Source organism: Mustela erminea, chromosome 16, assembly GCF_009829155.1.
Source record: "Mustela erminea isolate mMusErm1 chromosome 16, mMusErm1.Pri, whole genome shotgun sequence".
Classification (NCBI taxonomy): domain Eukaryota; kingdom Metazoa; phylum Chordata; class Mammalia; order Carnivora; family Mustelidae; genus Mustela; species Mustela erminea.
In genome coordinates, this window is record NC_045629.1 from 8,323,741 (window position 1) to 8,341,919 (window position 18,179).

At 35.5% G+C, this 18,179-nt stretch overlaps 1 protein-coding gene across 1 annotated transcript in view; it reads left to right on the forward strand.

The window, feature by feature from the left end:
• Window positions 1-18,179, forward strand: part of RP1 (RP1 axonemal microtubule associated) — a 357,923-nt gene that overhangs the window by 216,505 nt on the left and 123,239 nt on the right. Inside the window, exon 17 of the mRNA XM_032316308.1 lies at window positions 3,726-3,857. Within this exon, the coding sequence (XP_032172199.1) occupies window positions 3,726-3,857 (132 nt within the window). The remainder of the gene's footprint in view (window positions 1-3,725; window positions 3,858-18,179) is intronic.

An 18,179-nucleotide genomic window follows, 5' to 3' on the forward strand; every position in this document is an offset into this window, starting at 1 on the left:
AGAATTGGTATAATTTCTCCCTTAAATTTTTTGGTGTAAGATTCACCAGGGAACCTGTTTGGGCCATATGCTTTCTGTTTTAGAAGGTTATTTAATATTGATTCAGTTTCTTTAATAGACTTGACTATTTATTTTGTCTGTTTCTTCTTGTGTGAGTTGTGGCAAATTGTGTCTTTTAAGAAATTGGTCCATTTCATCTAGGTTATCAAATTTGAGAGCATAGAGTTGTTGAAAGTATTCCTTTATATCCTTTTAATGTTCATAGAATCTGTAATGATGTTCTCTCTTTCATTTCTAATGTTAGTGATTTATGTTCTTTCATCTTTTTTTTTCTTAGCCTGACTAGAGACTTATGAATTTTATTGATCTTTTCAAATAATCAGATTTTGGTACATTGATTTTCTGTGTTGATTTTCTGCTTTTAGTTTTTTTAGTTTCTGCTATAATTCATCATGATGTATCTTTTATAACTTAACTAGAGTTACTAGATTCCTGGGAAGATATCTTCTCATTCTTTCTTTCAATCACTTTGGACAAATAATGTAACTTCTCTGTCACTTGATTTCTTTATTTACAATTCGGTTAGAATTTGGTTCAATTAATAGTGTGTTAAGGAGGGCATGTATTGCATGGAGCACTGTGTGTGGTGCATAAACAATGAATCATGGAACATTGAAAAAATAAAATTAAATAAAAAAAGAATTTATAATAAAAGTCATTGTTCCTTCTACCATTTAGATGAAATAGTTGTCTTGTGCAGCAAAACCTCTCTTATTCATGAGTCTACCTTCACGGTACTAGGAACCCTGTATATAAGAGAAAGTGTGAGATCTGACTTCATGTGCTTACGCAATCAGTTATCATATGAGACCATGGAGAAGGTTCTCAATGGATTATTTGGAAGCTCTGTTCATTCCCATTTTTCCAGATAATAACTCCATGGTTATAATCCCATATAATAACAACATAATGCACTTGGTATTATTTGAAGAATTTTGGATCCTTATAATTTGTGACTTTTCATTAACTTTAATGCACTATATCTTTTTTAGGGCATTTAGGTAATAGTGAACATAACCAAGTTTTATAAGTATCATATCTGAGACTTAAATTATGCTTAAAGTTTGCCTCCTCTTGCTCAAATTCTAGCCTAGTTTTATTGTATTAGCTTCTGTATACAAATTATGAGGCTCAGGTATCAGTAACCTGAAAAAAATATAAAACCAAAGATATGGTTCAGCAGTTACATTTTTATTATAATAAGGAATTTATTTCAGGTTCAAATTTTATGGAATTTTTTATTAAAGTATGTTTGGAAAATTCATTTTCACTTCATACTAGTATGCTAAGATCCTTCAAGTTTCAAAATATAAGTGAAATAACTGTCATAAACCCAGTTTATCAGATCCTGAATATGTACCTTATGTGGAGAAGTGTGACAAAAATATATTTCAGATAATAAAATAGATTTTATGGATTTAAATATATACGTCATAACAACATGACACATGACTATTGTATTTTAGCTTATTTTACTTACAAGTAGCTGGTATTTAATAAAACAAAAAATTTTTTTACAAGTTCAGTTTTTGCAGTTATAGCCTTTCTGTGTGGTTGATCTTGATACTACTAAACTTTTGGATATAGTGAGATGATTACAAAGTAATCATTCAATTCCAGCTAGACAATTCTGTTTCTTTCACCTTTATCACAGTTTTTTTTTTTTAAATATTGTGTTTAATAAATCTTCAGATTGCTTTTTAAATTGTGAAAGTGAGACAAAGAGAGCACACTGGTAAGAGTTACTCCAATTCAGAGTAGGCTCTGAATCCACTGGATGGCTGTTTGGTACCTGGATTTTAGAACTCCAGCTATGACCCACCTGGTTTAAAGGCCAAGCTGGGCAGTGTTCTATACAAAAGACAGGAACATCTAGGATGACCATTCCAAAATATGTCATCCAGGTCCTAAATTTCCTACTATTTTTTTAAAAGATTTTATTTATTTATTTGACAGAGTGATAGAGAGCACAAGTAGGCAGAAAGGCAGAGAAGCAGGGAGAGGGAGAGGGAGAAGCAGGCTCTCCACTGAGCAGGGAGCCCAATGTGGGACTTGATCCCTAGACCCTGGGATCATGACCTGAGCTGAACACAGCTGCTTAACTGACGGAGCCTCCCAGGCATCCCCTAAATTTCCTACTATTAAGATAACTGTTGTGTTTATAAAAGTATATTGACATTCATTTTTCAGGATGAGGTAGAATCTTGAAAAGCCAGTGTGGGAGGATAGAAAGATAAGAAATGTGTGTTCCCATTTTACAGTTTGCTTAGGCTGACTCTGTTGTGCAGCTCATTCTGTGTTAGGCACCCTGTGCTTGGCGTATGCTATAGAGCTCATCAATATATACCAAAGATCATTGTTTACGTGTTCTACCTCTAGACTGTGAACTCATCAATGTCAAAGCCATGTGTTATGCATTGATTTATTCTTATGCTTCTGGCAGTGCCTGTGAGAGAGATTATTTTCTCTTTGTAAATCCTGGATTTCTACATTATTTGTAGATAATGTAGTCCCTTGATTATGGGTCCCTTAATGGACTATAAAAAAATGGTGGCTGAATTATATTTAGGAATCGTTTTTACTCTTTCCTCTTTAAGTGTTCATTTACCCTCAGTGGACATATTTCTAGTCATTTCCGATCTTATTTTTAATATTTTAAAGTTCCTTTATTAGCATCAATCTCCAATGTCTAAGCATTGCATTGTAGATAAGCCATGCCGAGAAACACGTTTTACAGAGTTTGGTGTTCAAAAGATTATTATTGTCTGAAATTACATAATATCAAATAATTATAAGGATCTCTCTCTCTCTCTCTATGTATATATATATGACAATATTATCACAGGCAGTTCTTTAGACACCAGTGTTGTATAGTCATTGCCATCACTCTATATGATTAAGTGTTGCTGATTTCTCTTAACCATAGTTATGAGATCATTATGCCTTCTCATGTTAACATAAATTTCATGGGTCATTTGAAATTATTGACTGCAGTTATGATATTAAGAAATAGATGCTATTATTTATTATTATATAAAATCAGACATCAATATAATTTTTGTTGCTGATGAGGTTTGTAACTATGGCTGAACCCTAAGAAGGAAACACAAGCAATTTAAACTGTGAATCATTAGAATCATTATTCAGGTAGGCTGGAGATATCTACTCCTGAACAAAATACCAAAACACTTGTTTCTAAATAAAAGGTAGAAAAATAGATAATGTTTTCTTCATTTATATGTATATTTCCTTGATTTTCATATTTCAGTAAGGTAACGTAAAATGTTGTTTGAGTGATGTTTTAATCAGTTTCCCCTTCCAAAGAAGGCAAAGTAGTTTCAAAGATTATCAAAGGAGTTTCTGTTTAGAATCTATAAGAAAAACATCTTGAATAAGTTATTTGATTCATACTGTGGTGTTAAATTATTGCTTGAATTTACAAGGCAGTGAATAGATTTTATAGGAATACCATTCATGCACAGCCTGCTGCTAAGAATAAAAAGTCATTTTCTGGTAACTATGTAATGCAGAGTGAAAAGATTTGACTAGGCATTGAAATGGAGACAATAGCAAAACTTAAACTTGCATAGCTGAACATATGGTGAATTTTCTGAGAAGAAACAAGTGATTTTGAGAGGATTGCATCTTTAAAATCTTAATTTCAGTTGGCAGAGAAAACCCAATGGGTATGTCAGCAACACCCAGCCAAGAGGAGGAAAAAATCCATGAGTCAAAAAACCAGCAAGAAACACTACCAGAATCTGAGGCCAAGTGTTCCTTACTTTCTTCAGCTGCAAGTAAGCAAGTTTTCCCCCCCTTTCTTTTGATTTGTCTGCATTGCTTCTTTGCGGCCACCTCAGGAAGAACATCAAATTATTTTTAATGTATACAGTATATTATGCCAATGAATTTGCTTTTAAGCTGTTACCTTGCTTTTTTATGCAAAGAATACATGTATAGGGGTGCCTGGGTGGCTCAGTTGGTTGAGCATCCGACTCTTGATTTCAGCTCAGGTCATGATCTCAGGGTCATGAGATTGAGCCCTGTAAAGGGCTCTGTGCTCAGCAGGGAGTCTGCTTGAGATTCTTCCCTCTGTTCCTCCTCCTCCTTGGGGTCATGTGCTTGCTCTTTCTCTTAAATAAATAAATAAAATATTTAAAGAAAGAACATATATATATTAAAATATGTTTATTTCTTTAGCTTGAATTCAATGACTCTAGAACAATGACTTGGTAAGAAGAAATTATTATATGGCATCATATTTGGACTATCACATACAAAATATTTTATGAATATATTTTTTGAATAATAGCAAATTCTAACCAGAGTCTAAGTAAAAACAAAAAAATAATCTGTTTCTCCAATGCAGAAACTGAGGCATGAATAAAGTGCTGTAGGCCTCAGAGGTTTGAATTTTTAGTTTCCATCTTTTAGTCTGATCATTTTCTTTCTCTTAAATGCATTGCTTTCTCTCTGGGAAGTATAACTAATGATATCTAACAAATTCTGTGCATCAGAATTTAGTAATATTTGGGTAAAATGAAATATTGGACCATTGTCTCTGGATGATTTTTGAAAAAAAATCAATTTTGAGAGACAGATAAATTATGATGTTACCTTTCAAAAAGTGCTTTTTGAAAATTAGTAATTGGGTATGCTCTCTTTTCTTTCAGATAGTAGCAGAAAATAGATGTCTCTTGCTGACAACCTTATGATACTATCACATCAACCAGAGGGAAGAGAAATTAGCCTTTTGATTCTTGATGCATTGGACCAGGCCCAGTTTTATATTTCTATGGAACAGTGTGACAAATCACACTGCATGAGAAACATGTGCTTAGTTAACATTTTTCACAGAAGGAAAACTCAATCTTGCGTCAGGAAGTAATGGCACCTAAATCTGGGATGGCCACCTCAAGTAAAATTTGACTTGGTTGAAAATAACATACTAGCTGAAATTCCTAGAAATAGATACTTTTTATGAGTACCAAACTGCTAAAGAGGAAATCTTCTATATATCCTATGAATATTTGTCTGTTCTGGCAAAAAAAAAAAAAATCTTTAAAATGTTACCAATGTTAAATGTTTTTACATTTAAGTTGTATCATATGTTGATTTAATATATTTATATATTGTGCTATGCAACATATATGCAAGAATGCACCTCTATCACATCACATACTTGTATTTCTTTTTTGTAATGGGAATAATTGAGATCTAGTCTCCTCGCAAGTTTGATGTTTATAATACAATGTTGTCACCTATAGTCACTCTACTGTACATTAGATCTTTAGGTCTTACTTACCTACTAGTTGCAATTTTGTATTCTTAAACATCTCTTCTATTCTGACCCCTGACCCTCAAGCCCTTGGTAGCCACCATTTTGCTTTCTGGTTTTACAAGTTGAGCTTTTTTTTGGTTCCATATATAAGTTATATCATATAGTATTTGTCTTTGTCTGATTTATCTCACTTAGCATAATTTTCTCAAGGTCTATCCATGTTGTTGCAAATGATAGGATTTCCTTCTTTCTCATGTGTTTCAGATCTTCTTTATCTATTCATCTGTCAACGAGCACCTAGATTGTTTCCTTATATTATGTACTATGAATAATGCTGCAATAAACCTGGAAATGCATATGTTTCTTCAATATTATGTTTTCATTTCCTTTGGATACATACTGAGAAATGGAGTTGGTGAATAATATGGTAGTTCTATTTTTAATTTTTGACTAGTCTCCATACTGTTTGCCATAGGGGTGCTACCAATTTAAACATTCCCATCAACAGTGCCCGAGAGTTCCCATTTCTCCATATCCTCATCAACACTTAATGTCTTGTCTTCTTTTTCTTTTTTCACTTTATTCTTGATAATAGCCATTTTTACTGGTATGAATTGATATCTCATTGTCTTGATTTGCATTTTCCTGATGATTAGTGATATTGAGCATCTTTTTATGTATCTGTTGGCCATTTGCATATCTTTTCTGGAAGAAATACCTATTTATTCTTCTTTCCCTTTTGTAATCAGATTGTTTTTCTGTTATTGAGTTCTATCAGTTCTTTATATGTTTGGATCTTACTACCATTTTTGATACCATTGTTAAATTTTTAAGGATTGGAAAGTATACATTTTAGAATGAGGCTGGAAAAATGATAAAATTAGGTCTCATGATAAATATAAACCTTTTCAAATCATTCTTTCATGTAATAAATTATGAGATATGCATTGCCTACTAAATGTCAGATGTAAAGAAATAGAGGGATGCGCAAAAAGGACTTTGTCTCTGACTTCTTGAGGTTTATGCACTAGTGAACCAGATAAGTATTAATCACACAAAAATAAAAGTTTAAAAACTGATAAATGAGATGTGGGAAACATTCAAGGCATGTTAGACAAAAATAAAATTTAAGTTATTAATTATAAAAAGACTTGGAAGTCCTTTTTTAAAAAGTTTTTATTTAGTTAACATACAGAATAATATCAGGCTCATGGGTGCAATATATTGGTTCAACATGCCCATCCAACACCTGGTGCTTGTCATAACAAGTGTACTCCTCTGATAAAGGGTTAGTATCCCAAGTATATAAATAACTTATAAAACTCAACACCCCAAAAATGAATAATACAATTAAAAAATGGGCAGAAGAGATGAATAGACACATTTCCAAAGAAGACAAAGAGATGGCCAACAGACACATGAAAAGATGCTCAGCATCATTCATCATCAGGGAAATACAAATCAAACTACAATGAGATATAACCTCATACCTTGTCAGAAAGGCTAAAATCAACAATGCAAAAAATGATGGGTTTTGGCAAGGATGTGGAGAAAGGGGAACCCTCTTATACCACTGGTGGGAATGCAAACTGCTGTAGCCACTCTGAAAAACATTATGGAAGTTCCTTAAAAAGTTAAAAATAAAGCTACCCTGTGATCCAGCAATTACACTACTAGTTATTTACTCAAATGATGCAAAAATACAGATTCAAAGGGTCATATGCATCCCAGTGTTTACAGTAGCATTATCAATAGCTGAACTATGGGGAGAACCCAAGCATCCATCAACTAATGAATGGTTAAAGACATGAGATATCTATCTATCTATCTATCTATCTATCTATCTATCTATCATCTATCATCTATCTATTATCATCATCTATCTATATCAAAATATTACTCAGCCATAAAAAAGAATGAAACCTTGTCATCTGTGATAACATGGGTGAAACTAGAGAGTACTATGCTAAATGACATAAGTCAGTTAGAGAAAGACAAATACCATATGATTTCACCCATAGATGGAATTTCAGAAATAAATGAGTAAAGGGGGAAAAAAAGAGAGAGAGGCAAACCAAAAATAAACTCAACTATAGAGAACAAACTGATGATTACCAGAATGGAGGTGGTGGGGGATGGGTTAAATAGGTGTAGGTCCTTTGTTGTAGTTAATGGTAATATAATAGAAATGGAGAGTGGGTCAAGGACCAAGAATAGGGAGACTGAGCTTACTTTGTTAATGAGTTGCTTAAATCACTGACATAACACAGACTTTGGACTTGGACATGAAATCCTGGAAATTCAGATGATAAAGCTTTCCTAATGCCATCTACAAATCTCTATGATTTGTTTAATGTTGCTTTCTATGTAGTGGAAATGGCTTTTATGCATCTATGACTTTAGATGGGGAAAAATATCTTCGTATATGAATATTACCTAGAAGGTTCCCATTCATTACTCAGTAATTATATCATGACTGTATTTAGTTGTCTTCTACCTCTCAAACATCTGCAGGAGTTAAAAGTTGTTTCTTGTCAGAAATACATTCCTCTTGGTTTTGCAGTTTAGCTGTCATACTGGATAGAGTTGGGTTACATTAGCCATTCATATTAAAATACATGTTCGTTGAAAAATACTTTTAAAAATTTATTTCATATTTTAAAAAATATCAAAAACAACTCTCAGCCCCTGAGATTATATTTGCCAGTCTACTTTAGGATAGGGCAAAATATATATAGTTGGGGAATTAAGTAATACAGAAAAAATAAGCCTGTTCTCTGTATTCAAAACTCTTGTTTACTAAAAAAAAAGTGGATGTTTTTCTTGTCAAGAGACAAAGATTTAGAGCTTATAAAACTACATATACAATAAAAAATGCTTTGGTAGTAGTAAATAGACGTGTAGGGCCATTCTATCTGCAAGCTCTTCCTTTAGGACTAAGTTGAATTTTAATATTAGTTTTGTTAGGGAACTGGGGTTTGAGGAAGAAATTTTACTTTTTACAAAAAGAATAAAATAATGAATTTCAATGTGCCCACTTGCCCAGCTTCAACAAATATCAACATATGACTAATTTTTTTTTTAAGTTTTATTTATTTTAGGGGTACCTGGGTTGCTCAGTCAGTTAAGCACCTGCCTTTGGCTCAGGTCATGATCTTCAGGTCCTGGGATCGAGGCCCATATCAGGCTCCCTGCTCTCTGCTTCTTTCTCCCCCTCTCTTCCCCTCTGCACCACTTGCTCTCTCTCTCTCTCAAATAAATAAAATCTTTTAAAAAAAGATTTATTTATTTTGGACACAGAGCATGGGAAAGAGGGGCAGGGGAAGAAGAAGAGAGAATCTGAAGCAGACTCTGTGCAGAGCATGGAGCCTGACATAGGGTTCAATTCCACAACCCTGAGGTTACAACCTGAGCTGAAACCAAGAGTGGGCCATTTAAACAACTGTGCCACCCAGGTACCACTGTGACTTCTTATTTTTATGAATGAGAAAACCGAGGCCTGGGAAGATGAATGTGGTGGAAGTCTTACCTCTAGATTGTCCACCTCTTGCTCTGTCCACAAGAATTTGAGCATTGTAGTGTGACAACCATACCGGTCCTTAATCTGCTGGTGGGTGTGTCTCACTGCTGTTGCCAGGCAAGGCCGAATCTGTGCCAAAGTCTCAGCCATAGCATATACTTTCTTTAAACCTATTTAGATGCCAAAACTTTAAAAAGCAAACAGAAAAATATTTGGGCAAAGAAAATGTGAAATCTGTTACTAAGTTGAGGTCTTCTTTACAAGCAGTCACAGTAAACTAAAATTTTTCTGAAAAAAAAACACATAAAAGAAAAAGTTAAAATTATGCCATTTTATTACTCTCCAAAAAACACTTTATAGATATATATATACACACACATATTCGTTATGTTGGGTAGATAGTTTTGTGATCTGCTCTTCAGCTAATAGAATACAGTAAGCATTATAAGCATTTTCATGATATTACTGCTACAAAATAATTTAATAGCTGTAAATAACCTATTGTATGTATAGATGTTCTATACCATATTTACCTACTCTCTTACTTTTGGGCATTTTTTCAAATTTTTTTTAAAGTATAACTTGCAATGGACACTCATCTGTAATTTGTATTATTTCTTTAGAATAGTTCTTATAAATAGAATTACCAGGTAATAGCTTATATTAATTGTTTTTCCTCTTGTGATCTTAGTAGTCATTTTTTTTAATATTAAAAAATAACATTCAGCATCCAGACAGAAGTGTAGATTTATTCTTTTGTGCTCATGTTATTATAGGGAGTTACAATGTAGAGGAGGTGTAAGTTTCACATATCATAGAATGAGCATTTGAAGGGACTTTTGACCTGGCAAAAAGCAATGTAGAATTTCACATGAAGGATGAAGAAATAAGCCACGTCATTTTAAGTAATTCTAATCAGTCAGAAGTACCTTCCTGTGTTAAGCAGAAAACTTACCCCTCAGAAACTCTTTTGAGCCATAAAAAGTCAACAGCCCGTCCTATAAAATAAACCTTAATATTTCTTCTGTGTATATTCTCGTTCTTCTTAGTATATTCTTCTTATATATAAATATACTAAAACATGGATTCTTAGTGTTTCTTTTTAGTATATCCTCTTCTATTTGAAATACATTTTTTAATAGTTCCTCCTAATATATGTTCTTTAAATTCTTTACCTTTATGAACATTTCAAGTGCGATTCTCCAGGTAGGAGCCTGTCTTTTCGTATAGCCTGAACAGTTAAAATAATGGTATTCCTTTAATGTGGACTCCATGCATCTGTTAATATGGTCTTGGCTTGGAGTACATGTTGTAGACATCGTTATTGCACTCTTGGTATATATTAAGATCATTAGGATGTTGTATTCAGATCCTTTCACTGACGAATATATAACTGATTTTTAAAATCAAAATGTAGACCTTTACTTTGATACCAGTTAGTTTTGATCTTCTTGATACCAGTCCAACATCCTAACATGTTGAAATAGTTTTGACTATTTGATCTTATTTTCTGTTAGCTATTCCCACCAGCTTTGTGCTTCCTGTGCCTTGTATAAATGCCTTAAATTAAGAAATGGATAAATTTGTGAATAAAACAAAACTATTCATGTTAATTTTGTAGAAATAGATATTTTTACATTGCAAGATACCTATAGAGATTCTGCTTGACTTATTTTTTTCCAGATGATTTTGGGGTTAAATAATAGCCTTTTTTTCTGATACCATGTGTCAAATATTGACGGACATTTGTTTTCAATTTCTGCTTTACGTTTTAGTATAAATCAGTGTTCTCAAACACTGTCTTAAAAAAGTGCACAAAAGTTTACACCATTTGTCTTTTTATGCCCACACTCTCTGATGGTGATTCATACTTTTAGTGGACCTTAACCTTGACTAATCCATGAACCATTAGAATCAGCTAATTTGTTATTTATTTCTGTGAGTTATATTTTCTTTCTCTAGGGTTTCAAAAACTAGCAGTACAATGGTAGATTAGGCTTTTGGTTTTTTTCTTTTGACTGAGTCAACCTGAGTGGTACTTAATTAAAATGTTCTGTCACCCATATGAAGCACATTTTTAGTCATCTGAATACATTTTAGGTGCTGTAAATTTTTTTCAGGGAGAGCCCGAAAGAGTCTATTCGTTAATTCAGAGTTGCTATGAAATATGCTCCCAGCTTGGAATATTTTAAACTTCTAGTCAACAATAGCAACTGCTTTTACAGTTCTCAAATGGATACACTTATGGTCTGAGACTAATGGACTTTGGTTTATTTCCAAAAGATCATGGCATTAGATGGAATTCATCTTTAATTGATGGCTGCACAAACTTTGATAAATTATTCTGTATTATAGATTATAGCATATCCAGTCATCAATTTTCATTAACATGAATGTACACCAGCAATGTGCAAAGTTTGTGCAAATGTGTTGCTTGTGAAAATGTTAGAGAATGAAGAAGAGGTTTTAGAAACCATTTATTTGTTTTCAGATTAAATCAGACAAACTACACACATGCACACATGTGCATGCATGTATATGTTCTTGCGTATGGACATCAAAAAGTGATGACTCGACCCTGTTCCAGGCTTTGTTCATTCCCTGTTCAGTGATCACTGTTTGTCCACTGGACTTCCTGTCTCAGTCCTCCCTGCTACATATAGCACATCCTGTTTCACATGGATCTTTCTACAACTCAGATCATATCACCATCATACTTGAGGATCTTGACTGGCTCCCTATTGCCCGCATAGGGGTGTGCCGACTCCCTTCCAACTTGACCAGTGCCTTTCATGATCTCACTGTTTCCCCTTTTCTCCTGTAATATCTCATGTGATGCCATGTTCAACCACTTATCACCATGTGCAGCTCCTCCTTTTGCCTACTATTTTAAGTGTTTGTACATACTGGGTATGCTGTTCCTTCTATCTGGAATGTCCTTCCTTTCCTCTTTCTGCAAAATTTGGATTCATCCTTTTGCCTTCCTCTGTGAAGCTTTCCCTGCCCACACCCCCACAGTTAATCACTCCTTATTCTGCTACATTTGCACTTTCTAGTATTTCTTTTGTTGTCTACAAATGCATCTACATGTTGGAAATCCAAATATTTATGTCTGTCTTCCCTATCAAGTAATTTGTATCTCTGAGGTTAGACTGTCATTTATTTTATTTATCTTTCAAACTTAATCTGTGTCAACTTTTAGAGAGCAATAAAACTAACACAGTGCCCAGCAAATAATAGGAACTAAGTAAAATTTTCTTGAATTGAGTAAAAATGGTCCTTTTAGATGACTCAAATATTCATAAGATATTGAGTAAATGATTAGCATCCTAAACAGTTTATCCTCCTAACCTAGCTCGCTGATTACTCTCTGGCACTCATGATATGCTATAGTGTTTTTGTCAGTAGAGATCTGATTGTCCTTTTGTCCAGAGTCTAAAAAAATTCCAATGTGTTTTTGAGGTTCCTGATCATGCTTGACTAGAAATAGCAGGCAGGGCATTTAAGTGTTCACCTATAATATTTGAGTTTTGAAAATCAGATTATGTCATAAAATTTTGTTGGACCAATTTTTGTGTTCATTTCCAGGTCAGCTGTCTTTGATATTATATCCCACATGGCATGGGATTCAAACCTGGTTTGCCTAAGTTTGACATCTCCGTCTCCTTTGCTGCTGCCTGTGTAACTCTGGGCCAAATATTTAACTCTTGAGTCTCAATTTGTCCACTTGTTTAGTAGGGAAGAGTATCTCATAGAGCCAGTGTGAACCTTGAATATGGTTGACATGATAATAAATCAAGTTTTTAGGACAGTGTTAGCACAGGGTAAAATGTGTCCTCATGAGCTGTGTTTAGATATATCCATCCATCTTGGAGTACAGAGACTTTGGAGTTAGGCATTCTCTCTTACTATATGATTGTATAAGTATCATATACTTATTATATGATATGGGCATATTGCTTAACCTCTGTCTCTTTTCCTCATATTAAAATGGTATCATGACTTAACATACCTCATGGAGTGAGAAACAAATATGAAGCATCCAACACAGAGCCTAGCTTGTAGTAGCAGCTTAATAAATGGTGATTATTATTATGGTTGAAGGAAAAATGGCTGCTGTTGCAATGACAGAAATTGCCCAAGAAAGTAAAGAGGTGGCAACCGTAAAAAAATGAAGTCCATTTCTTTCTCAGTATTTACAGTTTTTTGTATAATTTTTATTTTAAAATTTGTTCATTATAGCAGGAAATAATTATAATAGACCCTCTTTACTTATGGGGATATGTTCCAAGACCCCCAGCAATGCCTAAAAGTACAGATAGTACCAAAACTTACATGTGATTTTTTTCCATACATACATACCTATGATAGCTTTAACCTATAAATTAAGTACAGTAAGAGATTAATAATAATAATAATAAAATAGAATAATTATAAAAATATACTGTAATTCATAGCTATGTGAATGTTGTTTCTCTGTCTCTGAAAATATTGTATTGTACTCCCCATAGTCATCCTTCTTGTGATGATGTGAGGTAATAAAATTCCTATGTGATGAGGTCAAGCGAGGTGAGTGATGTCGGCATGGTCACCTAGTGTTAGGTTACTATTGACCATCTGACCAGACATCTACTTTCTAACCTTAGTTGATCACAGGTAACTGAAGCCATGGGAAGCAAAACTGCAGATGGTGGGGATTAGTAGAGTTATTTGCTGGGTTTGTTGTCATCATTGTTGATGTTGTGTTGATAAGGTCCTAGGTGCTGCCTTGGGTTGCCTATAGTTTCAAACCACAGAATCAAAGGTAGGAAGAGCTAAAGAAGTCATGTCTTCAAGGAACTTCTAAACATTTGTCATAAGAAAATTGACTTCATTATCTAAGTATGGGAAGTTTCTATATGGAAATTTCACCCAAGAATTAGTCCAGACAATAGCACAGAATAGCATGGGAGAGGCTGTCAGCAGTGCCTGCCACAGCCTCTTCTTAGATGAGGGAACAGGGTAAAGAGAGTGGAAAGAAGAAAACAATTATAGTTGGGGACTTCATAAACCTTTCTGACAAATGTGGAGTGGCTATCTGGGAACTGCTGACTGATAGGGGCTGCCGTGTGAAAATCTGCTGCTGCAAAGTCCCCTTCCTCACAGCCTAACCTGCTCTAAGCTCCTCAGAAACCATTTGCCTTTGTGAAATTCTACCTTTAGCTTTAAATCCTTTCATTACCTTCTCCAATAGTTTTTTTGTTTTTCTGGTTTTTTTTTTTTCAGAAATAGCTCAGAAAATTTTTTCTCTCACCTCTATTTGCCATTTTTACATCTCATTTGAAAACGTTTTAATTCCATTTTGGGGGGGGGTTATTACTTTACACTGTAGTTGTTCTGCTTAAAATTCTGTAAGCCAGGCAGGTAACTTTATGAAGAATCTATGGAGACAGAACTACAAATTCTAGCACACATACATGTTGTGGTATTAAGGTCAGGTGAAGGATTGCCAGGTATTTCAGATGTTTATCGTCCTAATTTAATTTACTTCAGTAGTTCAGTTTCAGTTGGCCAGAACCTTGCTGTGAGAAGACAAGCTCAAATGAACTCCCTGGAGTTTTAGCAGTTCAGTGCTTCCCTGCCCTGCCCCTCCCCTCCTCTGTTTTGATGTCCTTGAGCTCCCTGTGACAAAGGATTCTTCACCCTGATGTTGCACCCTGATCTGCCACTAATGCCTTTTTTTCCCCCATCAAAGAAATCAGACCTTCCCAAAGCAGTAAGACTCTTCTCTCAGAAGATGAATGGAAGGAGTTAGGGCTGATGGAAAATACAGGGACTCAAGCCAATGTCACACTCTGAGTATATGGAGATGAAGGAGCCACTGGACTAATAAGTCTTAGCAGGGACAGCCGAGAGCAACTTTTCCTTCAAAGAGAGAAGGAAGAATTTCGGGTAAATAATGTTGGCAGTAATATTGTCTTTTGAATGTCCCAAATTTATTTCTATAATAGAGAAGGGTGTGGTGGTGGTGTGTGTGTGTGTGTGCATGCACGCGCGTGCACGGGAATGGATGTGTCCAATATAAAATAAATCTCTGGTCTACTAAAATCCCCACAAGTTATCCTAATGCCCATTGTAATCATCACAGGAAACCGATTTTTTTCTTCACATATCTTTTATAAGCGAAGAAAGCTATAGAAGAAAATTGCTTTCTTTAAAGGCAATTAGTTTTAGGCTATTGGTTTGAAACTGGCCCCATAAACCATCAACCTCAAATCAAATTATAACCAGACTATATAAGCCATTTGGAAATTCTTCTGGTAGTGAAAACCCTTCTTTTGTATTGTCGCATATACAAATATATGATATGTTGCTTACCTAAGCAGTATGAGTGTGAGATCATTTTCTTGGCATCTTCAGATGCCGTATTTTGAAGCTTTTGTCCATGCCCATTCGAATATCTCTCTTCTTAGCAACAGAGAACACTGGGCTGAACTATTTTGAGTATCACTGGTTGCCTCTCCTAGTCCCTCAGGGCTTTGGACAAATTTCAATTAGGACAATTACATTCCACTTCACTAATTCACCCTCAGCCCCACAGGGTACACTGTTAAACAGCAGTTGTTCTCCTCAGAGAATATTCCTTTTGTAACCTAAGGCTGTATAGAGAACAGCGAATGATTGAGGCCAACTCAAGTCAACAGGAAGCCAAGGCTGTTTTAGGCTGCAGTACCTAGCAAACACAAATCCTAAAGTGGTTTCCACATCTTCAGACCTCAGCCTGCCATTTTACTTTTACAATCATTAAACCTGCAGTGAAGAAAAGCAGTCATGCAGTCAGGAAGGAGCATGTTGTCTCCATGCACAGGCAGTCATACCGTATATAACACATGCATTTCAAAAATTATTTGAAGACGATTGTTTAGAACTCAGAGGCTTGTACGGTTTGATACCTTGGTTATCCTCACAAAAGTCTATTATTACCCATAATATACCTATGGCATGTGTGTGACAAATCCTGTCAGTGTTTTTCTGGAAACATTTACGCATGTTCCAGTCTTAGAGTGAATGATGTAGATTCTCAGTCTTGATTGCACATACAATCACCTGGGAGCTTTGAAAATTACTGATGCCCAGTTCCACCTCCAGAGATTCTGGCTTATTTTGTTTAGGGAGCAGCCTGGACATTGAGGCTTTTAGAAGCTCCCCAAGTGACTCTAAAGTGCAACCAAGGCTGAGAACCCCAGTTGTAGCACAGGACTGCAAGTCTGCTGAGCTGGATTAGAGACCTAGCATGTGACCTTGGCTACGCCAATTATTTTCTCCAGGTCAGCATTATTTTTATATATCGAATGGAGGCAACGATATCTATTTTTTCTCCTAAATTTCAGAGTAGTCTGCAATTTATAAGAGAGAGGAAAATGTATATATACGTTTAAAAAATTATTGACATATTAGAAATGTATTAAATTAGTGAAGAACAGAGGCCTCGGATCATGGAGACAAGGTTCAAAACCAGATTGACCACTTATTAGTTCTGTGACCATGAACAGATTGCTTATCTTCATTAAGCTGTAATTTTCTTCTTAGTAAGGAGTGAGAGGCAGGTAACAATACTCACTTAAAAGGCTGGTTGTAAAAAATGTTTGGGAATGTGTGCCTCACACACTGCCCCTGGGGGGCAGTGCTCTACCAGCTGTAGATGTTGCAGTTACTAAGCACTCTCTCTCTGTCAATAGCATCAACATGTTTGTTTTTAGCATCTAGCTTCTACTTACTGGGACGTGAGATCAGGGTCTCCAGCTCCAAGCGACTATTTTAGTGGCCGAGACTCAGGGATGGGTATGAATGCCCCTTCGGAATCTAAGGCCTTGTAGACCCAGACCAGCTGCTTAGACATGTGTAATCTTAGATCTACTGAATCAGAACCTATATTTTAACAAGATCCCCAGGTAATCTGTGTATATGCTAAAGTTTGCGAAGCACTGGTCTAGAGTTATAGGGAGCAGTGGGCCTTTTGGTAGTCTGAAAACCTTCAGACAGGACAAGGCAGCTCATCCCTGTGATGTGGGCCATTGTGCGCTCTCACTCTTGTGGCCATTGACTCCTGTGTTCTTCTTCAGTGGTATCATCTGCAATGTCTGCTTTAGTCTTTTATTCTCTTTTCCTGCCTTCTGATCCCAAAGTGAATACGTAACTTTTTCTTTTTCTTTTTCTTTATCTTTTTGAGGACAGTGTAGCATTTCTGATCAAACAGACTTGGGTTTGAATCCTACTTTTGGATCTGTGTGTCCTGCCATGTATCCTTAGATAAGTTACTTAGCCTCTTTGAGTCTTGAAAGATCTTTATTCTTCATAGGACTCTGTACAGATTGGAAGAGACCATATATGTTGCTTTCTGGCTGGCACATAGCTGCGCTCATGGCATGGCAGTTACATTCTCCAGAAATAACAGGAGGACAGTCATGAAGTCACGTAGGCTATAGCCTGACTGTTCCGTTAGCCCTTTATTTTCTCACTTAGAATGTGTGGCAAGAGAAAGTTTACACTTCTGAATAGATATCTAACGGCTGGCTTAACTTTCGGAGAGAAATTAGGCCCACAAGGCAGGATAACTTCTTACTTCCTCTAGTGGGAAGAGCTTCTGCGTTCTGCCACCAAGATCGGCTCTGGGAATAAGAAAGTGGAGGGGGAGAGAAGTGTTGTGGGGATTTAACAGCCTCCTTTCCTCCTTTCCAGTCAATGCCAGCATAGTCCTTCTTGACCTGGTGATATAATAGCCCCATCAGCTAGTTGGTCTAACTGGTACAGTTTATGCGGGAAAGTAGTGGTGGTGGTGGACCCTTAAAAAAAAAGAGAATTTCTGGGGCACTGGGTGGCTCGGTTGGTTGAGCGTCTGACTCTTGATTTTAGCTCAGGGCATGATGTCAGTGTTCTGGGATTGAGCTCTGTGTGGGCCTCAGGGCTCAGTGAAGAGTCTGCTTGCCCCTCTTCCTCTGCTCCTCCCCCTGCTCTCTGTATCTAGCTCTAAAATATATAAATAAAATCTTTAAAAAAGAGAGAATTTCTAAGCATGGGAAATGGGTATCCAAGAGGAATTCTCTTGACTTTCGGGTCATCTGACTGTCCCAGCTCTTTTGCAGTATAGTTTATAGGCAATAATCTAAGTCAAATATAATATGAAAGTGCCTATCTATATTTATATCTCTAGTCTGTGGAGATAGATGAGTACCTGTAGTAGAAATAATGGTAATGGATATTACTCAAGCTATTAAATAGCAAGGTGATATACCACCTTTTTTATTCCTCACAGTTCAGTGTCCTGGACATATTTTATTA